At 47.6% G+C, this 24,432-nt stretch overlaps 1 protein-coding gene across 4 annotated transcripts in view; it reads right to left on the bottom strand.

Annotated features, from left to right (window-relative positions):
• The window catches only part of FEZ1 (fasciculation and elongation protein zeta 1), a 157,164-nt gene that overhangs the window by 74,812 nt on the left and 57,920 nt on the right, over positions 1-24,432 (bottom strand). For 3 of the 4 annotated variants that reach the window (XM_054005452.1, XM_054005450.1, XM_054005451.1), the window contains exon 4: positions 3,668-3,754. The exons of the other annotated variant lie outside the window; for it this stretch is intronic. In XM_054005452.1, the coding sequence (XP_053861427.1) occupies positions 3,668-3,754 (87 nt within the window). The remainder of the gene's footprint in view (positions 1-3,667; positions 3,755-24,432) is intronic. 4 annotated transcript variants of the gene reach the window in all.

The following is a 24,432-nucleotide window of genomic DNA, read 5'->3' as shown; positions in this document are numbered from 1 at the left end:
AGTTAGTCGGTCACCAGCCTGTAGCAGTACATGGGATTCTTCCATCCTAAGTGAAGGACTCTGCACTTGTCCTTGTTGACCCTCATCAGATTTCTTTTGGCCCAATCCTCCAATTTATCTAGGTTACTCTGGACCCTATCCCTACTCTCCGGCGTATCTACCTCTCCCCCCAGCTTAGTGTCATCTGCAAACTTGCTGAGGGTGCAATCTATCCCATCATCCAGATAATTAATGAATATGGTGAACAAAACCGGCCCCAGGACCGACCCCTGCGGCACTCCGTTTGATACCAGCTGCCAACTAGATATGGAGCCGTTGATCACTACCCGTTGAGCCTGAAAATCTAGCCAGTTTTATCCACCTATAATCCATTCATCCAATCCATACTTCTTTAACTTGTTGGCAAGAATACTGTGGGAGACGGTATCAAAAGCTTTGCTAAAGTCAAAGTATATCATGTCCACCACTTTCCCCACATCCACAGAGCCAGTTATCTCATCATAGACGGCAATCGGGTTGGTCAGGCATGACTTGCCCTTGGTGAATCCAAGTTGACTGTTCCTGATCACCTTCCTTTCCTCCAAGTGCTTCAAAATGGATTCCTTGAGGACCTGCTCCATGATTTTTCTGGGGATTGAGGTGAGGCTGACTGGTCTGTAGTTCCCCGGATTCTCCTTCTTCCCTTTTTTAAAGGTGGGCACTATATTTGGCTTTTCCCAATCATCTGGGACCTCCCCTGATTGCCATGAGTTTTCAAAGATAATGGCCAATGGCTCTGCAATCACATCAGCCAACTCCCTCAGCATCCTTGGATGCACTGCATCCGGCCCGATGGACTTGTGCATGTCCAGCTTTTCTAAATAATCCTTAACCTGTTCTTTCGCCACTGAGGGCTGCTCACCTCCTCCTCATACTGTGTTGCGCAGTGCAGCAGTCTGGGAGCTGACCTTGTCTGTGAAGACCGAAGCAAAACAAACATTGAGTACTTCAGCTTTTCCACATCATCTGTTACTAGGTTGCCTCCCCCATTCAGTAAGGGTCCCACACTTTCCCTGACCTTCTTGTTGCTAACATACCTGTAGAAAACCTTCTTGTTACCCTTCACATCCCTTGCTAGCTGCAACTCCAGTTGTGATTTGGACTTCCTGATTATACCCCTGTACACTCGAGCAATATTTTTATACACCTCCCTAGGCATCTGTCCGAGTTTCCACTTCTTTTAAGCTTCCTTTTTGTGTTTAAACTCACCAAAGACTTCTCTGTTAAGCCACAATGGTCACCTGCCATATTTGCTATTCTTTCTGCACATCGGGATGTTAAGCCAAGATGGTCGCCTGCCATATTTACTATTCTTTCTGCACATCGGGATGGTTTGTTCCTGTGCCTTCAATAAGGCTTCTTTAAAATACAGTCAGCTCTCCTGGACTCCTTTCCCCCTCATATTAGCCTCCCAGGTAATCCTGCCCATCAGTTCCCTGAGGGAGTCAAAGTCTGCTTTTCTGAAGTCCAGGGTCCGTATTCTGCTGCTCTCTTCTCTTCCTTTTGTCAGAATCCTGAACTCGACCATCTCATGGTCACTGCTGCCCAGGTTGCCACCCACTTCTACTTCCCCTACCAATTCTTCCCCGTTTGTGAGCAGCAGGTCTAGAGGACTACAGTCTCTAGTTGGTTCCTCCAGCACTTGCATCAGGAAGTTGTCCCCAGCACTCAACTTAAATAAATGTTTGGGGTGAAAATGATCCATTTCCTTTTGACATTACTGAGACATTTCAACTTTTTCAATTTGGTTGAAACAATTTTTCAAATTTGACATAAATTTGCAGATAGTTCAGTTAATCCCAAACCACGTTTTTCAGTGCATTTGTCCAAAAAATTTCACCCAGCTCTAGTCACGACACTGGACCAGGTCTATCTTATGTCTATAAGAACATAAGAATCACCAAATTTTATCAGAGCAAGGTCGATCTAATCCAATATTCTGTCTCTGATGGTGTGACTCATACCAGATGTCTCAAAGGAAGGGTGAAGAAACCCCACAGTTAACAATTTTAGAATAACTTGTCCCTTGGGAAGTTTAATTGAATGCCCCCTGGTTCTGCATTATGCATCTTCTTTATCATTCCTTTGTTGTGTACCTTTATCATGTCCCTTGTTATTCTTGTCACTGATTCACTAAATACAAACCATCTGCTTGACAGGTTTCAGAGTGGTAGCCGTGTAAGTGGGTTCTAGCCCACGAAAGCTTATGCCCAAATAAATTTGTTAGTCTCTAAGGTGCCACAAGGACTCCTCATTGTATCTGCTTGACAGCCCAGCAAACAGGTTGTTTGCAAAGAACTGAAAATGGTCTTTTTCCCACTGGGGAATGAACTTCAAAGGGAGAAGGAAGGGCACAGTCTGGATATTTGAGTAATGCGAAGCTTTTTCAGCATATGACACCTGGTTGAGGGCAGGGGATGAAGCACTTCAACTAATATATAAAATAAAAATGCTGCTATAGAGACCACAGTGTCCTCTTATTACTTCCCTCTGCTGGCATTACAAGACACAAAGCTTGCCTCTCTAAACAAACCTATAGAAAATGAGTAGACAGGTGGAAGAAGAATGTATTTGTCCACATTAGCCACAAAACCAAACTTCTACAGTTCAGTTAATTTTAGCTGAGTGTGCACAAGTCCATACACATGGTAGAAGGGCTGTCTACTCCAATGTCCCCCCCCCATACTCCTTTATGTGCATGCATAACTTGTGGCACCAGGAATTACACCGAGACATTGATGAGGGACTGGGCCTATCCTTGTGTAATGGGACTGTTATTCAATTACATGGTAGCATTTACAGTGAGGACTTTTGCCTTTCCCTGATGTGAAGGAGAGCACAAGTATCTTACAGTAAAGAGACAGTCACCCTTCCCTCAGCCCTTTACCAAGACTACTGTACTTTCTGATCTGCTGAATACGATAATTGCAGAAAAGGCCATTTTGATTACTGAGTGAGCAGCAGCAGCATGATCCTGCTATTGTTGCTTTATAATGCATCATTGATAGAAATTCATGAGTGCAACAAAGAGATATTCTACTTGGGTTAAGTTTTGCCATTTTGCTGACAGACTCAACTTCATTGCCATCCATACAAGTAAAAATGTAGCTGTATACTGTATTAAGGGCTCCATCCTGGAGACCCCAATCAGGCAGAACTTCTAGTTAAGTCCTATTTGAAGTTAATGGGAGCTCTGCTCAAGTTAGGACTTCAGGTCTAACTTCATAGTAAAGAATAGTGCTGATTGCACTGCCCCTCCCTCCTTTGAACAGAAACATTTCTTGATGTTTATTTACAAATAATTGCATTTTCCTATAAAGCCAAAGGCTAAATGGTGGTTTATATTAGGACAGTCTCCCCTTTCACTCAGAAGAGAAGGGCATTAGTGATTCTTAGGTTTCTTAGTATGCTGACTTCCCACTATTGCTTTGTGGGCGGTTCTTTGTGGCTAACTTGCTTAGTGAGGGAAGGGGCTGTTGTGCTTAGCATAAGGGAGGATCTGTCTCTTACCATAGCAAAGGTGACCTTGATAGGGGTGAGATTTGGTGCAAGGAAAATTTCTTGTCAGAATTTCTCTCCTTTCAGAGAGAGGAAAGGTCAGGGCAAAAACTGAGGAAGGTTCATGTACCTGATCTGCTGTAAGTAGAGGCTCCTCATTAATACCAGAGTCATTTTCACTCTTCTCATTGAGCTCTTCCTCCTCCTTCTCGTGGATCTGAAGAAAAAACCCAAACCAAATTCTGATTGGTCAGCAGCAGGTATATTCCCACTTGGGTCTTCAGTCTAGCATTGATTTTACTGCATGAATTACTACTCTCCCTCTAGATATCTGAGAAGCATCTGAAAATGAGGTTCACTTCTTCTTCAAAATCCAAGCATGCTTCACCACTGAGATACAAAAGAAGGCCATCATGCAGCATGCTTTGATATGTCAGACCATCTCTTACCTAGGAATGTGGGAGAAGAATGTTGTAGAAGAGGGAATAACAGAACGAGCCAACAGAAAAAGTCTAAGGTGTGTCTGTGTAATCCACAATCAGCTTTAGTGCTGGTGATGTGCTAGATCTATTAGATTCCTGTTAGATTCTTCTCACATAATGAGTTTTAAAATCATTCTCCCACTTTGTCATTTCAAACACCCTTACCAACATTTTCAAAGAAACTGATCTCAAAGACCACAAAATGTCCCTGTCTGGTAAATGGCAAAACTTATTGATCCATGCACGTTTAGGCACAGAAAGGATTTTTGCTACCTGGTTTATAAGATCAGTCCTGCAAGCTGCTGAGCGTTCTGGCCCTGATCCAGCAAAGCAATTAAGCACATGCTCAATTTTGAGCACATGAGTAGCCCTACTGAAGTCCTTCTATCCTGAAACAAGGCTTTTTCAGCCTGTAGCAGATTGGACCCTGCCTGCCGGAAGAGGATGAAATTAGGGCCAGAGGTCCTTCTTGATACATTGATAGAAAGGAAACAGTCACCACTACTCTCTTCGTGCTAAAAGAAAGTGTATTAATTATTACTATGTTAGTATTGTAGCACTCAGAGGGTACATCGAAACTGCAAAAAGCCCTGCGGCAGCAAATCTCAGAGCCCAGGTCAACCGACTCAGGTTCACGAAGCTTGTGCTACAGGGCTGAAATAGCAATTCCTACTCAGGCAGAGTCCTGGCTCTGAGACCCAGTGATGATACTGCTGGCCAAGTCAATCCAGGACGTTTCTTCCAAAATAATAAAAGTTCTGGAAGTCCTGGATCTCTCACTGCATCCAGTCCAAATACATTTGTAAGTAAATGCTTTCATTGGAGATATTTCCATGCTCCAGAGCAGGGCAAGCCAAACTGTTGCTGAAGATCCACAAATGGTTTAAATATATCATTCTCAATTACGTGCAACACACTGATAATTCCTCTCACTATCCAATCCCTTCACTCAAGGTTTTACCACCAATTTTAAGGATGGGATTGCTCAATGGGATCATTCACCTCTACATGGAAGAATGCACGGAAGCAGAGCTTTCTAGCCAGGTTTGACCAAGTTTGCTCGCAGCCATGATTATGATAGCTCTGGAGCCAAAAAAATCTGTAATAATTCAGTTCTACAGTGCCTGAAAGGGAGAGAGAGTATACCAATTCTTGTTCAATCTGACCCCAAGATGGAGGTCTAACAGTCATAAATATGGATGGCGGGTGGAGCCCCCCTTAGGGGAAGCTAGCCCCCAGCTCAACCCCTTCTGCCCACCCCACCCCCACAGCCAGAGCCCTGAGATCCCCTGCTGCTCCACCGTGGCCACAAGTCTCCCCCCTTCAGCCAGAGATCAGTCTTGACAAAACCCTGGCTGGGATGACTTAGTGGAGGATTGGTCCTGCTTTGAGCAGGAGATTGGAATAGATGATCTCCTGTGGTCCTTTCCAACCCTGATATTCTATGATTTTATGATTCCAGATGATGTCGTGTTATCTGGGGGAGGGAACTGCAGTTATTAGGAAGAGACAGGTATTAGTAGTGGTAATTTTATCATTAGAAACATAGATAGCTGGATTTGCAATGACAGGGAGAACCACATGGTGACTTGCCTGCCTGGTGTAAAGGTTGCGGATCTAGATGTGGAGACATCAAGATAGACTTATGTGTAGTGCTGGGGAGGAGCCGGTGGTCATGGTACATGTAGGTACCAATGACATAGGGAAGGATAGGAGAGAGGTCCTGGAGGTCAAATATAGACTGCTAGGCAAGAGATTGAAGTCCAGGACTTCCATGGTAGCATTCTCTGGTAGCATCCATGTGCAGGGCCAGTTAGGCAGGCAGAACTGCAGGGTCTCAATGCACAGATGAGACAATGGTGTAGGGAGGAGGGGATTAGATTTATTAGGAACTGGGGAAACTTTTGGGAAAGGGGGAGCCTATACAGGAAGGATGGGCTCCATCTAAACCAAAATGGAACCAGATTGCTGGCACTTAAAATTAAAAAGGTCGTTGAACAGTTTTTAAACTAAGGGCTGGGGAAAGCCGACAGGTGCGGAGGAGCACATGGTTCGGACAGAGACATCCCTTAGGGAAGGATCTATTAATGGAGACTCTATATGTCCTAGTAAGGAGGAGAGGATGGAAGATAATAAAATATGGGTACAAGTATCAGAGGGGAAGCCGTGTTAATCTGAATCTGTAAAAAGCAACAGAGGGTCTTGTGGCACCTTTAAGACTAACAGAAGCATTGGGAGCATAAGCTTTCGTGGGTAAGAACCTCACTTCTTCAGATGCAATATGTCTTGCATATGAAGAAGTGAGGTTCGGTTCTTACCCACGAAAGCTTATGCTCCCAATCCTTCTGTTAGTCTTAAAGGTGCCACAAGACCCTCTGTTGCTTTTTACAAAATATGGGTAGTATCTGATGAGAAACAGTCAAATGAAAAAGCAGCAAAGAGTCCTGTGGCACCTTATAGACTAACAGACGTATAGGAGCACGAGCTTTCGTGGGTGAATACCCACTTCTTCGGATGCATCCAAAGAAGTGGGTATTCACCCACGAAAGCTCATGCTCCTATACGTCTGTTAGTCTATAAGGTGCCACAGGACTCTTTGCTGATTTTACAGATCCAGACTAACATGGCTACCCCTTTGATACTCAAATGAAAAAGAATCCCATTCAATTACAGCATGTAATGGCAGACAGCTAAAAAGTGACAAGTTCTTAAAGTGCTTATATACAAATGCTAGAAGTCTAAATAATAAGATGGGTGAACTAGAGTGCCTCGTATTAAATCAGGATATTGATATCATAGGCATCACAGAAACTTAGTGGAATGAGGATAATCAATGGGACACAGTAATACCAGGGTACAAAATATATCGGAAGGACAGAACAGGTCATGCTGGTGGGGGAGTGGCAGTACATGTGAAAGAAAGCGTAGAACCAAATGAAGTAATAATCTTAAAGGAACCAAACTGTACCATATAATCTCTATGGATAGTAATTGCATGCTTGAATAATAGGAATATAGCAGTAGGGGTTGTGATAAAATTCCTCCTCTGCCTTGGTGGGTTCTGCGCTCTCTGGCTGATTTGCTCACTTCAGAGGTTCATGGCAGTCCTCAGTTTGGCTCCTTTTGTTAGTGGCACAAACCTGCCATTGACCTGGCAAACCTCATCACTGGCCAGCATGGGGAAAAGGAGAAGAACAATCTCCGCAGTCTCTGCTGTCCCCCACCTAATGGGTCGAGGGACAGGCCAGAGACCTTCCCCACTGGTGGGACCCACAGACCAGATCACTTCCTCTTAAATCAAATAGGGAGTAGAGGGGATGGGGGGAACCCGGGCCCGCCCTCTACTCCAGGTTCCAGCACAGGGCCCTGTGGATTGCAGCTGTCTATAGTGTCTCCTGTAACAGCTGTGTGACAGCTACAACTTCCTGGGCTACTTCCCCATGGCCTCTTCCCAATACCTTCTTTGCCCTCACCACAGGACCTTCCTCCTGATGTCTGATAACACTTGTACTTCTCAGTCCTCCAGCAGTACGCCTACTCACTCTCAGCTTTTTGTGCACCTCGTGCTCCCAGTTCCTCATATGCACCTCACTAACTGAAGTGAGGTCCTTTTAAAACCAGGTGCCCTGATTAGCCTGCCTGTCCTAATTGAGTCTAGTAGTTTCTTAATTGGCTCCAGGTGTCCTAATTAGCCTGCCTTAATTGGTTCCAGCAACTTCCTGATTGTTCTGGAACAGCCCATTATCTTACTCAGGGAAAAGGGAGCTGCTTAATCAGGGGCTAATATATCTACCTTCTATCACTCTCCTGTAGCTATCTGGCCTGACCCTGTCAGAGGATATACTACCGATCACCTGACCAAGATGGAGCTAGTGACTGAGAAATGCTCAGGGACATTAGAGAGGCTATAAAATTTTAAAACTCAATAATAATGGGGGATTTCAAATATCCCTATATTGACTGGGTACATGTCACCTCAGGACGGGATGCAGAGATAAAGTTTCTTGATTGGAAAAAGGAAAATATAGTGCCCATAATTGAAAAAGGGAAGAAGGAGAATCCGGGGAACTACAGACTGGTCAGCCTCACCTCAGTCCCCAGAAAAATCATGGAGCAGGTCCTCAAGGAATCCATTTTGAAGCACTTGGAGGAGAGGAAGGTGATCAGGAACAGTCAACATGGATTCACCAAGGGCAAGTCATGCCTGACCAACCTGATTGCCTTCTATGATGAGATAACTGTCTCTGTGGATGTGGGGAAAGCGGTGGACATGATATACCTTGACTTTAGCAAAGCTTTTGATACAGTCTCCCACAGTATTCTTGCCAACAAGTTAAAGAAGTATGTATTGGATGAATGGACTATAAGATGGATAGAAAGCTGTCTAGATTGTCAGGCTCATCGGATAGTGATCAATGGCTCGATGTCTAGTTGGCAGCCAGTATCAAGCGGCTTGTTTTGTTCAACATCTTCATTAATGATCTAGATGATGGGCTGGTGTGACGGGTTGAATTACAGAAACCCCCTTGGGAGCTGCAAAGTGATCTGCCAAGACTACTTTTGCCCCTGCTTTCCCTGCCAGCTCGGGACCCCAGCACCCTGTCTTGCTGAGCCAGACACGCCCATCTGCTCCAACACAGACCCAGACTCTGAATTACTTGCCCCACAGCTGCAGACTTAACTGAAAGCAGTTTTCAGAAGTGTTCTTGATTTTAAGACTCAGATGCCCAACTCCCAATGGGGTCTAAACCCAAATAAATCTGTTTTACCCTGTATAAAGCTTATACAGGGTAAACTCATAAATTGTTCACCCTCTATAACACTGATAGAGAGGTATGTACAGCTGTTTGCCCCCCCCCCAAGTATTAATACATAGTCTGGGTTAATTAATAAGTAAAAAGTAATTTTATTAAATACAAAAAGTAGGATTTAAGAGGTTTCAAGTAGTAACAGACAGAATAAAGTGAATTACCAAGTAAAATAAAATAAAACACACAAATCTAAGCCTAATACAGTAATACAATTAAGTACAGATAAAATCTCACCCTAAGAGATGTTTTAATACGTTTCTTTCACAGACTGGACACCTTCCTAGTCTAGGCACAGTCCTTCCCCCTGGTACAGTCCTTGTTCCAGCTCAGGTGATAGCTAGGGAATTCCTCATAATGGCTGCCCTCTTTTGTTCTGTTCCACACATTTATATATCTTTTGCATAAGGTGCGAATTCTTTGTCCCTCTCTGGGTTCCCACCCCTTCCTTCTCAATGGAAAGACACCAGGTTAAAGATGAATTTCAGTTCAGGTGACATGATCACATGTCACTGTAAGACTTCATTACCCACTTGCCAGCACACATGTATACAGAAAAGCTTACAGGTAAAACAAAGCCATCTGCAGTCAATTGTCCTGGTTAATGGAAGTCATCAAGATTCCAAATCACCATTCATGGCCCACACTTTGCATAATTACAATAGGCCCTCAAAGTTACATTTTATATTTCTAGTTTTAGATACAAGGGTGGTACATTTATACAAAAAGAATAATTACATTTAGTAAATTATAAGCTTTGTAATGATACCTTACAAAAAACCTTTTGCATAAAGCATATTCCAGTTACATTAGCATATTTTCATAAAATCATATAGAGTGCAAAGTCACAGATGGATTGCACCCTCAGCAAGTTCGCGGATGACACTAAGCTGGAGGGAGAGCTACATAGGGCCGTCCTTAGGATTTATGGTGCCCTAGGCGGGATTATTAAACTGGTGCCCCTGTGCCTGACTTGCTCTTAACAACACAAACATAAGCTTACAGGATTGGAAAACTTGCCACATGCATGTGATTAAACCCAGTTTAACTTAATTAAGCACACTGTAATGCTGATGGACTAGCACTAAAGAAGTAGCGCTATAGAAAAAATTCTGATTTGACAGAACGATGCAAATAATATAATTGTTTTAATTTGTCAACATTTTATTGGAAATTGATATGAAGAGGTATTGAAACAAGGAGTTGTTTTGAATTAAAAGCGATCTTTCTGGCTTTTTTTGGCTGCAAAAGCAGTAATAATGTCATTGTATGACAAAGACAAAGTGATGTCTTGTTCGATTGCAGGAATAGCAAGACCAGTCAAGTGTTCCTGACTCATTGTAGAACGGAGATAGTTTTTAATGAGCTTTAGTTTTGAGAAACTCCGTTCTCCTGATGCGACTGGTACAGGAATTGTCGGTAGAATACGAGTGGCAACGTACACATTAGGATATATGTCAACAAGTTTGCTGGTATGAATCAACTGTACAATGTCCATCACTGATTTTGCATGTGGCAACACCGATGACAGTGTCCTCAATTCTTCGTACAGTTCAAGTCCATTTAAATCAAAACTATCACCGTGCTTCAGGAGGCTCTCTAGGTTCTTGCGCTGTGACCTTGAGCTAGTGTGAAGACACCTCACAAGGCGCTCCGCCCTGACTGAGACACAATAGAGTTGGAAACCCAGGTCATTTTTACAAAGCCACTTTTTAGTTTTAAATGTAGAGTGGGCATCAGTCTTAATGTTAGTTACAACTCTATATCAACCTTCTACTGTAAATAGATCAATGGCATTATCCAGTTTAATAAGCTGGGTTTCCAAGCAGTGGGGAAATATAACCCCTAGTTTTACTCCTAGGTAAAGCACAAAGTGACCAAAATGAAGTCAGCACAGAATCATCTCATCTAGATTAAGGTAGCACAGAAATGTTACAGAAGTCCTATTGTGCCTCATTTTTGTTTGGAAAGACATTAGCAATAGCAGCACATTTTGGGCACTGCCAGAAATACATGATAAATCACTGCCTCTAAAGTTCCATAAAAAACGGACATTTTCACAGCTCTAGCATGATCTGCTACACAGATTCGTCACAAGGAAGTGTCCCTGGCCTTTTTAACTCCTATTAACCATGTATTTACTTTATGAAAGTTGGACAAAACATTGTGAAAATGTAAGACATTGGCTGCCCAACCTCTGGGCTGGCAAAAGCTATACTGACTCACTGGGAAAAAAAGCAAGAGAATCTTAGTACAACATATGGTCACACTATACCAGGGATCGGCAACCTTTCAGAAGTGGTGTGCCAAGTTCACTGTCATTTAAGGTTTCCCATGCCAGTAATACATTTTAACATTTGTGGAAGGTCTCTCTCTATGTCTATATTATATAAATAAACTATTGTTGTATTTAAAGTAAATAAGGTTTTTAAAATATTTAAGAAGCTCCATTCAAAATCAAATTAAAATGCAGATCTTATCAATTTAGTGTGATCCTTGCCTGGGATCCTTGTCTGGGGTTCCAGACACCAGCCCCGCTCAGCCCACTGCCGGTCTGGGGTCCAGCTACTGGCCCTACTCAACCCACTGCCGGTCTGGGATTCCATTCACTCAGCCGGCAGCAGGCTGAGCGGGCCGCTGGTGGGCTGAGCGGGACCGGCGGGGGGCTGAGTGGCTCAGTCCGTTGCCAGTCTGGGGTGCCGGCAGCACTCAGCCTGCTGCTGCTCTGGGGTTCCGGCTGCCGGCCCCTTGCCAGTCGGGGTCCCAGCTGCCGGCCCCGCTCAGCCTGCCGCCGGCCCCGCTCAGCCTGCCGCCGGCCCCGCTCAGCCACCCACCGGCCCCGCTCAGTCCGCTGCCGGCTGAGTGAATGGAACCCCAGGCCGGCAGCGGGTTGAGTGGCTCAGACGGGGTCTCAGCCGCCGGCCTGCTCAGCCCGTTACCAGCCTGGGGTTCCTTGGGGGTTCCCAGGCCAGCAGCAGGCGCTGAGTGGGGCCGGCGGCTGGGACCCCGGCTGGCAATGGGGCAGCAGCCGGAACCCCAGAGCGGCGGTGGGCTGAGCCGCTCAGCCCGCTGCGGCGTGCCATCAAAAACCAGCTTGTGTGCCACCTTTGGCACGTGTGCAGTAGGTTGCCGATCCCTGCTCTGTACACTAGTAAGGGGATGAGATATTACAGTTGTCGGAGGCTCTATTTAGCAGTAACAGGCTATAGGAAAGTCGGTCAATGTTTTTTGTTTCTCTGATGAAAACTGGCCCACGCCCTGCCCCAAACCAAACTTGTCACAAATAATTGTCAACAACTTAATTTTCTGTTTTTGGCTAAGATATTGATTTAAAAAAATATATTGAAATTGAATTCAGGGATTGTTAGCAAGCATTTTTGGCAAACAAAGTTGTTAAATGACAATCTAAATGGCAACACAGTACTGCTTTCATGCTTGGCTCACCCCCCAGCCTGCTGGTCCAACAGCTGCAGTAGAGGAGGAGATCGGTGGAAAACTGCAGGACCCCCAAATCCACCTCTTGGGGTGCAGAGTGGCAACAGCAGCAGCAAACCCTCAGGTCCGATCACACGCCAATGGGCACCACCGCCAGCCCCACGGACCATGGTGAAGTTAGCCCAGCATCTGATCTCAGGGACGGGGCACCCATGGAGCCACAGCAGCTCATCCTGCCCTGCGCAGCTCCCCCCGGATGAGATGGATCGCTGCCAGCCCGGGGGAGAGACGCGCTCCCCAGCTAGGGTGACCAGATCTCCTGATTTTATAGGGCCAGTCCCGATATTTGGGGCTTTGTCTTATATAGGCACCAATTACCCACACCTAGGGTGACCAGACAGCAAGTGTGAAAAATCAGGACAGGGGTGGGGGGGGGGTAATAGGAGCCTATATAAGAAAAAGACCCAAAAATTGGGACTGTCCCTATAAAAGTGGGACATCTTCTCACCCTATCCCAACCCCCCGTCCTGATTTTTCACACATGCTATCTGGCTCTCCCCAGCCCAGCCACGCGTGACCATTCCAATCCTGGCTGGCTGCCGAGGAAGTGAGTTACTTTCACTTTCATTCCTCAGCAGGCAGCCAGCTAGCCTCCCCCTCCCCCCCAACACCTCAACCAACCCAGCCCTGCCGGAGGGGAGGAGAGAGAGAAGGGTGCTCCTAGGGTGACCAGAACCCAAGACAAATATCGGGACGCGGGGGAAGAGGGGGGGTGACGTGGGGGGCGGGGCCAAAAAAAAAAAACCCTTCCTCCGCAAGCGCTGGAGGGAGGCCCGGGAGACTCAGGGGAAGCGCGGGGCTGGGGTGAGTAAGAGTCCGGCCTGGTCCCGAGCAGGCAGGACTCAGTTGGGTGGTAGGGCGAGGAGGGGGGCGGCCCGCGGGGCCAGGCGGTGGCTGTTCTCCCCCCCGGGCAGCAGGACTCGGGAGCAGCGGCTGCTGTAGCTCCCACTGCCGCGGGGGGAGGAAGCGGCCATGGCACTCGGCGGCTGCAGCTCTGGTGCCCCCGAACCCCCCGAGCCGGGGCCTGCTGCGGGGACCCAGCAGCGCGCACGCTGGGCCCAGCCCCTGGCCAGTCGCGTCTGGGCTGCTGCCCAGCTGGTGCTATCCCGCGGCGGCCCCGGAGTGGGGGCAGCAGGCCCCAGCCCCCCTGTCCCGCTCGGGTCCCGCAGGGGAACGAATGGGGCTGGGCTGCCGATGCCTCCACCCCGGGGCCGCTGCGTGATAGCACCAGCTGGGCAGCAGCCCAGACGCGACTGGCCAGGGGCTGGGCCCAGCGTGCGCGCTGCTGGGTTCCCGCAGCAGGCCCCAGCTCGGGGGGTTCGGAGGCGCCGCAGCTGCGGAGCGCCATGGCCGCTTCCTCCCCCGCGGCAGTGGGAGCTGCAGCAGTGGCTGCTCCCGAGTCCCGCTGCCCGGGGGGGACAACAACAGCCGCCGCCTGGCCCCATGGGCTGCCCCCTCCTCGCCCTACCACCCAACTGAGTCCTGCCTGCTGGGGACCAGGCCGGACTCTCCCTCACCGCGGCCCCGCACTTCCCCTGAGTCTCCCGGGCCTCCCTCCAGCGCTTGCGGAGGGAGGGGGAATGGTGAGCCCGGGGAAGAGGCGGGGATTCGGGGAGGGAGCCAATCGGGGGAGGAGGGGGTGGAGTCGGGGCGGGGGGGGTGCGAGCACTTCTGGGCTCCAGGCTCTGGGGCATTTCCTTGTTTGTCCAGTGTCCCGACCGCATGTCGGTCGGGACGCGGGACAAACAAGGAAATATTGGGACAATCCTGATAAAATCGGGATGTCTGGTCACCCTAGGTGCTCCTTGGGGGGGGAGAAAAGGGGAGTGCTCCGTGGGGTGTGGGGGGGAGAAGAATGGACGTTATGGGGGACAACCAGGGGCGGCTCCAGGCACCAGCGCAGCAAGCGCCTGCCTGGGGTGCTGTCTGCCGGTCGCCCTGAGGGCCTGCGGGAGGTCCCCCGGTCCCGAGAGGCACCCCTGCTCTTACACACCCCAAATACTCTGTCCAGCACCTCCCAAATACCATCTCCCAGTATACACACACCCCTCCAGCACCCCAAAATACCCCCTCGAGCTCACCCCCTCCCCCCGCAGCAGTGTCCTCTATTACGGAACTTGAAATACAGGTGGGGTCACCCTAGATACAGTTGAATTTTAAAGGCAGGTGTTTCTGTTCTACCTCATGGAGTGACCGCAATGGGGCCAGGCTCTGGAAGTCTCAATGAGCTACAATCCCAGCTGGGTCCCCACAGGTAGTTCCAGAAGGGCGGGTTGATTCCCTGCACAGCCTGGGCAGAGGCAGCGTTGCCCTTTTCTCTCCCCTCATTCCGAAGGCTTGGCCCAGTCCCATGACACAAGGTTGGGTGAGCTGGGTACACACTGGGAAAAGCCCTGAGGCCCCCCACTCAGGCTGGTGCAGAGTGGGGAGCAGAGCCCGGAGGCCTCCAGCCTGGCTCTCTCTCTCCTTCCCCTCTCCACCTAGTACCTTGTGTACCCCGCTGCGGCTGGGCTGAATCTCGCCCCAGGGGGCCCAGCCGAGGGACACCCCCTCTCTCTCTCGCTCTCCCTAGGGTCTCTCCCGGAGTCAGGGTCACCGTCCACTGATGGAAGAGGTGCCTGGCGGTTGCGGGGAGTCTTGCTTGCTCAAGTGGAGATGACTCCGTCCAAGGCAGAGTGGCGCCTGCCGACATTCCCCGCTCCGGTGGGGTCTGTCCACCAGCTACCTCGTCCCTGGAGCGCAGGGTCTCGCCTCTGCCCCACACGGAGGGAGCCCTCATTGCTCAGTGTATAACAGGGGGGTCACTTAGCCTCCTGTACAACATGAGCAAGAGCCTTGTGTCCAGCAAGTATAAATGGGAGTGGTTCCCCCCGGGCTTTGTCTGTGGGTCCGGAAGCCGCCCCTCACTCCCAGGCTGGGGTGGCCGCATGGCCGGAGTGAGACTGCTATCTAGCCCTGTCCACACGGGGGACAGAGAGGAGGACACGGGGGTACACATCAGAGCTCCTCACCTATGATATAGGAGCACAAGCCCCATGGACTCTCGCCCTCGGTTTTACAATTGTACTTCTTTTTTCTTTCTTTTTGTGTGTGTGTTTTTTCTTAATAGTTATATTTTTACCTTTTTAATATATTTTACTTGTATTTCCTTTTTTATTTTATTGTTTATATATATATATTAAGTTTCTTTTAATTTTATTTCCCCTTTTATGGTTTTTTATGTATTTTACAATTCTTTTATTTTTCAGTTTTTATTATTTTACTTTTTTAAAGTCTGTTAATATTTTTGTATTTTATGCATTATTACTATTTTAAATTTATTTTGCACTTTTTATAAATGTATTATTTTTTCTATTTTTTATTTTATTTTATGTGAATCGTATACTGTTGTCCAATCATTTGGGCTCCTATCTTCTCTCACTCCTGTGAGGATCTTCAGCCTCTCACCCCATCATGGTAGTCATGCGCCGCCCCAGCCAAGTCTCTTTGTCCCCTGACTTCAGCCAGACCCTCCACCACCAGCATTCCAGCCCATGGTGCTGAAATGCGCACCCCTGGCTTGAAGTGGTTTCCATCCTATGTTTACAGATTGGTTCACTGACTCTCAGCACCCCACTATAAAAATTGTTCCAGCACCTCTGATCCAGCCTGGTCCCTTGTCCCAGGAGTCAGCTGACTGGTGTGGGGGCCAAAGGGCTGAGCTGGGTTTTACAGTTCAGTCAACATAACCAAATAAAGCATGTTTGTAAGCCTCTGTGAAAAAGTGGTAGCCTAAGGCAAGTTAGGCACCAACTTCTTTTAGAGCATAAAGTGCTACAGAAAGTTAACAGTACTCCTATGTTTTACCCCATCCATAAAACTTTGGCTGTTTTATCAAAATGTAAATTAATGTGATCATTTAACATAACTTGCTTAAATCCAAGGAATGAGGTTAGTCCATATAAGGGACAAATTGTCAAGGCCCCAGGGCTCACGTAAGTCAGGGATGGGCATTGTTTTAAGAACATGAATAGAATAGAATCTGACTCCTGGTTAGGAAGAAAACAATTCAGTGATAGAGTGGAGATACACAACTGGATACACAACTGCAGTTATTGCTGTAGCTCCATAAGCAGGCTGAACTGACTTATTCCCTGCCCTCCATCTCTTCTCCTCCCACCCCTCTGGTAGATGCATAGGGAATCTCCTAGCATGGGCCACCTAATTCGTCTCTCCTTTCCTGGACTAATCCATGACCTCAAAGGAATAATTGTGATCTTATTACCTCTTACTAGCCACCAAGAAGGCACACTAGATGCACAAGCCTAAGCACAAATATTCCCTTTGAGTAAAGCAAGTTGGTTTAAATATCTTTTAAAAAACAGCTCTGACAAATGCTGCATTTAATAAATCCCTTTGCAGATCAATTCCATCAGCCAGGGAAAAGTGGTTTTACTGAACAGCCATTATGGATAAAAGCAAGGGGAACAAAGGAAATTGCACTGCAGAATTGTGAAGGAGTGGGGAAGCATGACAGATGTAGCTACAGAATAAGTGGGAAACAGGGCCGGCTCCAGGCACCAGCTAAAGAAGCAGGTTCTTGAGGCTGCCAATACCAAAGGGCGGCACTCCAGCCGCTATTGGGGCAGCACGTCTGGGTCTGCAGCGCACTAATTCGGTGGCGGGTCCCTCAGTCCCTCTCGGAGCGAAGGACCTGCCACCCAATTGCCACCGAAGAGTGGAATGGCGCAATCGTGCTGCCGTGGCTATTTTTTTTTTTTCCGCTTGGGGTGGCAGAAAACCTGGAGCCGGCCCCTGGGGACAACAAAGGATACTGGTGCCAGAGCTGCCGAGCCTGCCTCACCTCATGCCGGGGGAAAGAGTCACACTCACAGGTGAGTTCCTTCCCTCACCCCTCCCCTTCCCTTCCCACAGACCCCAGCAGCCAATCCCCTCCCTCAGACTGTGCTGCATTCGGCTATCTCTAGGACCCAGCAGCCCTGCTGTTAAATGCTCCACTGCTTCCTGTCTGTCTGGGCTCCGGGCAGAGCGGTGCCCCCAGGTAGCGTGGTGCCCTAGGCGGTTGCCTGTTCTGCCTATGGCTAAGGACGGCCCTGACATAAGAATAAGTCCAGAGTGACCTAGACAAATTGGAGGATTGGGCCAATAGAAATCTGATGAGGTTCAACAAGGACAAGTGCAGAGTCCTGCACTTAGGACAGAAGAATCCCATGCACTTCTACAGGCTGGGGACCAACTGGCTAAGTGGCAGTTCTGCAGAAAAGGACCTGGGGAATACAGTGGACAAGAAGTTGGATATGAGTCAAAAGTGTGTCCTTGTTGACAAGAAGGCCAATGGCATATTGGGCTGCATTAGTAGGAGCATTGCCAGCAGATCGAGGGAAGTGATTATTCCCTATTTGACACTGGTGAGGCCACATCTGGAGTATTGCATGCAGTTTTGGGCCTCCCACTACAGAAAGGATGTGGACAAATTGGAGAGAGTCCAGTGGAGGGCAATGAAAATGATTAGGGAGCTGGGGCGCATGTCTTCTGAGAAGTGACTGAGGGAACTGGGCTTATTTAGTCTGCAGAAGAGAAGAGTGAGGGGGGATTTGATAGCAGCCTTCAACTACCTGAAAGGGGGTTCCAAAGAGGATGGAGCTTGGCTGTTCTCAGTGGTGGCAGATGACAGAATAAGGAGCAATGGTCTCAAGTTGCAGTGGAAGAGGTCTGGGGTGGATTTTAGGAAAAACTATTTCACTGGGAGGGTGGTGAAGCACTGGAATGGGTTACCTCAGGAGGTGGTGGAATCTCCATCCTTAGAGGTTTTTATGGTCCAGCTTGACAAAGCCCTGGCTGGGATGATTTGGTTGGGGTTGGTCCTGCTTTGAGCAGGGGGTTGGACTAGATGACCTCCTGAGGTCTCTTCCAACTCTTATCTTCTATGATTCTATGATTGACACCTTAAATGACTTCTTCATCAAGCAGCTAATCCTGGAACCCACAAGAGGAGAGGGAATTCTTGATTTAGTCTTAAGTAGACAACAGAATCTGATCCAAGAGGTGAATATAATAGTGACCATAATATAAATAAATTTAACATCCCTGTGGTGGGCAAAACACCACAGCAGCCCAACGTGATAGCATTTAATTTCAGAAAGGGGAACTACACAAAAATGAGGAAGTTACTTAAACAGAAATTAAAAGGTACAGTGCCAAAAGTGAAATCCCTGCAAGCTGCATGGAAACTTTTTAAACACACCATAATAAAGGCTCAACTTAAATGTATACCCCAAATTAAAAAACATAGTAAGAGAACCAAAATCACACTTGGAGTTGCAGTTAGCAAGAGATGTTAAGAGTAACAAGAAGGGTTTCTTCAGGTATGTTAGCAACAAGAAGAAAATCAAGGAAAGTGTGGGCCCCTTACTGAATGAGGGAGGCAACCTAGTGACCGAGGATGTGGAAAAAGCTAATGTACTCAATGATTTTTTTGCCTCTGTCTTCACGCACAAGGTCAGCTCCCAGATTGCTGCACTGGGCAGTACAGCATGGGGAGAAGGTGACCAGCCTTCTGTGGAGAAAGAAGTGGATCGGGACTATTTAGAAAAACTGGACGTGCACAAGTCCATGGGGCCGGATGCGCTGCATCCGAGGGTGCTAAAGGAGTTGGCGGGTGAGATTGCAGAGCCATTAGCCATTATTTTTGAAAACTCATGGCGATCGGGGGAGGTCCCAGATGACTGGAAAAAGGCTAATGTAGTGCCCATCTTTAAAAAAGGGAAGAAGGAGGATCCGGGGAACTACAGGCCAGTCAGCCTCACCTCAGTCCCTGGAAAAATTATGGAGCAGGTCCTCAAGGAATCAATTATGAAACATTTAGAGGAGAGGAAAGTGATCAGGAACAGTCAGCATGGATTCACGAAGGGGAAGTCGTGCCTGACTAACCTAATTGCCTTCTATGATGAGATAACTGGCTCTGTGGATGAGGGGAAAGCAGTGGATGTGTTATTTCTTGACTTTAGCAAAGCTTTTGATACTGTCTCCCACAGTATTCTTGCCACCAAGTTAAAGAAGTATGGGCTGGATGAATGGACTGTAAGGTGGATAGAAAGCTGGCTAGATCGTCGGGCTCAACGGGTAGTGATCAATGGCTCCATGTCTAGTTGGCAGACGGTTTCAAGTGGAGTGCCCCAAGGGTCGGTCCTGGGGCCGGTTTTGTTTAATATCTTTATTAATGATCTGGAGGATGGTGTGGACTGCACTCTCAGCAAGTTTGCAGATGACACTAAACTAGGAGGCGTGGTAGATACACTAGAGGGTAGGGATCGGATACAGAGGGACCTAGACAAATTAGAGGATTGGGCAGAAAAAAACCTGATGAGGTTCAACAAGGACAAGTGCAGAGTCCTGCACTTAGGACGGAAGAATCCCATGCACTGCTACAGACTAGGGACCGAATGGCTAGGTAGCAGTTCTGCTGAAAAGGACCTAGGGGTCACAGTGGACGAGAAGCTGGATATGAGTCAACAGTGTGCTCTTGTTGCCAAGAAGGCTAACGGCATTTTGGGCTGTATAAGTAGGGGCATTGCCAGCAGATCGAGGAACGTGATCGTTCCCCTTTATTCGACATTGGTGAGGACTCATCTGGAATACTGTGTCCAGTTTTGGGCCCCACACTACAAGAAGGATGTGGAAAAATTGGAAAGAGTCCAGCGGAGGGCAACAAAAATGATTAGGGGTCTGGAGCACATGACTTATGAGGAGAGGCTGAGAGAACTGGGATTGTTTAGTCTCCAGAAGAGAAGAATGAGGGGGGATTTGATAGCAGCCTTCAACTACCTGAAGGGGGGTTCCAAAGAGGATGGAGCTCGGCTGTTCTCAGTGGTGGCAGATGACAGAACAAGGAGCAATGGTCTCAAGTTGCGGTGGGGGAGGTCCAGGTTGGATATCAGGAAAAACTATTTCACTAGGAGGGTGGTGAAACACTGGAATGCGTTACCTAGGGAGGTGGTGGAGTCTCCTTCCTTGGAGGTTTTTAAGGCCCGGCTTGACAAAGCCCTGGCTGGGATGATTTAGCTGGGAATTGGTCCTGCTTTGAGCAGGGGGTTGGACTAGATGACCTCTTGAGGTCCCTTCCAACTCTGATATTCTATGATTCTATGAAAAAAGTGCTACCATGGCTAAACAACAAAGTAAAAGAAGAGTGAGAGGCAAAAAGGCTTCTTTTAAAAAGTGGAAGGTAAATCCTAGTGATGAAAACAGAAAGGAGCATAAACTCTGGCAAATGAAGTGTAAAAATATAATTAGGAAGGCCAAAAAAGAATTTGAAGAACAGCTAGCTAAAGACTTAAAAATTAATAGCAAGAAATTTTAAAGTACATCAGAAGCAGGAAGCCTGCTAAACAATCAGTGCGTCCACTGGACGATCAAAATGCTAAAGGAGCACTCAAGGACAATAAGGGTGTGGAGAAACTAAATGAATTATTGGGTTCGGACTTCACGGCTGTGAGAGAGATTCCAAAACCCAAGCCATTCTTTTTAGGTGACAAATCTGAGGAACTGTCCCAGATTGAGATTTCATTAGAGGAGGTTTTGGAACAAATTGATAAATTAAACACCAGGACCAGATGGTATTCACCCAAGAGTTCTGAAGGAACTCAAATGTGAAATTGCAGAACTATGAATTGTGGTATGTAACCTCTCATTTAAATCAGCTTCTGTACCAAATGACTAGAGGATAGCTAATGTGACACCAATTTTTAAAAAGGGCTCCAGAGGTAATCCAGGCAATTACGAGCCAGTAAGCCTGACTTCAGTACTGAGCAAACTGGTTAAAACTATAGTAAAGAACAAAATTCTCAGACACATAAATGAACAGAATTTGTTGGGGAAGAGTCAACGTGGTTTTTGTAAAGGGAAATCATGCCTCGTCAATCTACTAGAATTCTTTGAGGGGATCAATAAGCAAATGGACAAGGGGGATCCAATGGATATAGTGTACTTAGATTTTCAGAAAGCCTTTGATAAGGTCCCTCACCAAAGGTTCTTAGTAAAGTAAGTTGTCATGGGATAAGAGGGAAGGTCCTCTCATGGACTGGCAATTGAATAAAAAATAGGAAACAAAGGGTAGTAATAAATGGTCAGTTATCAGAATGGAGAAAGGTAAATAGTTGTGTCTCCCAGGGGTCCGTACTGGGACCAGTACTATTCAACATATTAATAAATGATCTGGAAAAAGGGGTAAGCAGTGAGGTGGAAACATTTGCAGATGATACAAAACTACTCAAGATAGTTAAGTCCCAAGCAGACTACAAAGAGCTACAAAGGGATCTCACAAAAGTGGGTGACTGGGCAACAAACTGGCAGATGAAATTCAATGTTGATAAATGCAAAGTAATGCACATTGGAAAACATAATCCCAACTATACATATAAAATGATGGGAATTAAATTAGCTGTTACCACTCAAGAGGGATCTTGGAGCCATTGTGGAAGGGAACATAGCCCGGCTATTTTTAATCACCCTAGCTTGTGGGGTTTGATCATATGCTTAATGTAATGTTTAATATGTGATATAATTAATGTAATAGTCAGGGAGAGTACAGGAAGCTATGTTAAAAATGTCACAGACCCTTAGTGCTTGTCAAGGGATAATTACTCAAGTGGGAAATGAGGAGCAATGAGACTGTCTAAGTGCAATGGTAAATATAAGTCCAACTTCCACCAAAGAAGTGTGTTAAAAATCCAGGAGACTAAATTAAATAGTAATATAAAGGAATAGTTGAATAAAAAGTATCAAAGGAACAAAGGGAAAAACCCTTCACTTACCAGAAAATGCCGAAAGCTTCCTTTTCTCCACAGGTCTTAGAGACCGTAATCATGCATGTTGGATCTTATATCCTGTAATCTGCCAGGCCAACGGTTTCTGTGCTTTTAATTTGTAATTTCTAAAATAACATGTTGCTGAAAAACCGAAGGGGAAGTGCTTTTAGCTCTGTGTCTGGGAGAACAGTGGAAGTAGGCTAAACAAATTGCTTCTAACCTGCATCTGGCAGAATTATATTAAAGGTGTAGGGATCCATAAGACATCTAATTACATATATATGTAAAAACATTTAAATTAAGAGATAAGGTTCAGCATCCTTTTAGACAAGGCTATGTATAATGTACATGTACAAAGTAAAGCAAACCCTGCTTTCTACCCCTCTAATCTGTAAGTGGTGGGAGAGGCAGTAGGAAAAGGAGCAAGGATAACACCCTTAGTTGAAATTCAAGCATTGAGTATTTGTATTGTCTGGTTATTTGCATGTTTATATTAGCCAAACTGTAAACACAAACTTATTTCAGTTTGAATCACATCTTCAGTTGTTAATGAACATATTCCTGATTTAACTTCTCAGTGGTTGTGCATCATTATTCCAAAAATAGGTATCAAATTATTTGCAATTCTGAACTTGCCTAACACAGTAAAGGAAGCCAGCAACGTATAATCTTTCTGCTTTACACAGAAAGCAACAAAGCCTTTAATAAGTGTGACGAACTGGGCCTGTTCTCACGGTGGTCTGTGAATGCTGACAGGGGAGTGTTCTGGGATAGTCTGCATTGCAGGATGGGATCTGCCCGAGGGCGCCCGAGGGCGCATACCTGAGTGTGTAACATGAGAACCCAGGAAGGGGTTGAAGGGGAGGCGACTCCTTAGCCCAGGAAACTGAACAAAGGCTGTGGGAGGGGTCGCTGAAGGGAGAGTGCTGGAAGCAGGCAGGGAGAGAGGGCTGGGGGGCAGAAATGGCTCCGACCTCCCAAGGGGGGCTGGGCTGGAATGCCCGGGGACCCCAAGATGGACCTAACTGAGGGGGTCCCTGTTGTCTGTGCCTGCCAGACCTGTCTTGGACTGTATTCCTGTCATCCAAATAAACCTTCTGCTTTACTGGCTGGCTGAGAGTCATGGTGAATCGCAGGAAGCCGGGGGTGCAGGGCCCTGAGTCCCCCAATACTCCGTGACAACTGGTGGCAGCGGTGGGATCTACTGCACCCCGTGGACGGCGCTTCCTGCAGTAAGTAACTGGGGAGCAGTAAAACGAAGGGGGATTGAAGGGGACCAGGCGTGCTGAAGAGTAAGAGAGAGACGGTTATTACCCCTGGGAGTGTGTGACCAGCGAGAAGGACTTTTGCAGTAACAGGGTCCCCCGGGGGGATCGCAGCGAGTGGTCCCAGGGGCGGAGGAGTCTGCAGCTCGACCCTGGCAGAGAGGTGGTGACCTCGAGAAGGGCTGGCACACTAGGGGGCCCCCTGGGAACTGTGGGGAGCTGTGAGCACACAGGCCGGTGAGTGGCCAGCAGGAAGATGTATGCCAAGCGGCTTAAGAGCGACCTGGTGGAGCTATGCAAGCAGAGGCGGCTGCGCATTGGGAGGCTCACCAAAGAACAGCTCATTGCCCAGCTGGAGGCGGAAGATCGCGCGAATGAACTGATCCCTGTGTCTCAGGGAAGCAGCCTGGCAAATGCAGCGCAGGCACCAGTGTCTGTCCCAGCTGGGAGTGGTCAGCCGGCTGCTGAGGGCTTCCCGAGACCCCTCCTTCCTATGCCTAGGAGAAGGGTGGGGAGGAGCCCAGCAAATACCGAAGGCGCCGTGAACCCCCCGGCCAGCAGGGGGTCCCCCCGGCGAAGCTCGCCGGCCAGCAGAGGATCCTCCCGGCGGCGTTCGGCATCCGGGGAGCGGAATTGGCTGGAATGGGAGAAAGAGCTAAAACTGAGAGAGCTGGAGGATCGTGAACAACAGAGACAGCATGAACGGGAGGAGAAAGAGAGACAGCGTCAGCATGAACGGGAGGAGAAAGAGAGACAGCATCAGCGTGAACGGGAGGAGAATGAGAGACAGAGACAGGAGAATGAGAGACAGCGTCAGCATGACCTGGAACTGGCGAGATTGAAGGGCAGCGAACCCCCGGCTGCGGTGAGTGAGGGAGGACCCAGGACTGCACGGAGCTTTGATAAGTGCATCATGGCCCCATACAAGGAGGGGGAGGACATGGATGACTTCCTGGAGGCCTTTGAGACGGCCTGCGAGCTGCACCGTGTGGACCCCGCGGACAGACTCCGGGTCCTTACCCCCTTACTGGACCCCAAA

The sequence above is a fragment of the Malaclemys terrapin genome, chromosome 15 (genome assembly GCF_027887155.1).
Source record: "Malaclemys terrapin pileata isolate rMalTer1 chromosome 15, rMalTer1.hap1, whole genome shotgun sequence".
In the NCBI taxonomy this organism is placed as follows: Eukaryota; Metazoa; Chordata; order Testudines; family Emydidae; genus Malaclemys; species Malaclemys terrapin.
This window is presented reverse-complemented; position numbering and strand designations above follow the sequence as displayed.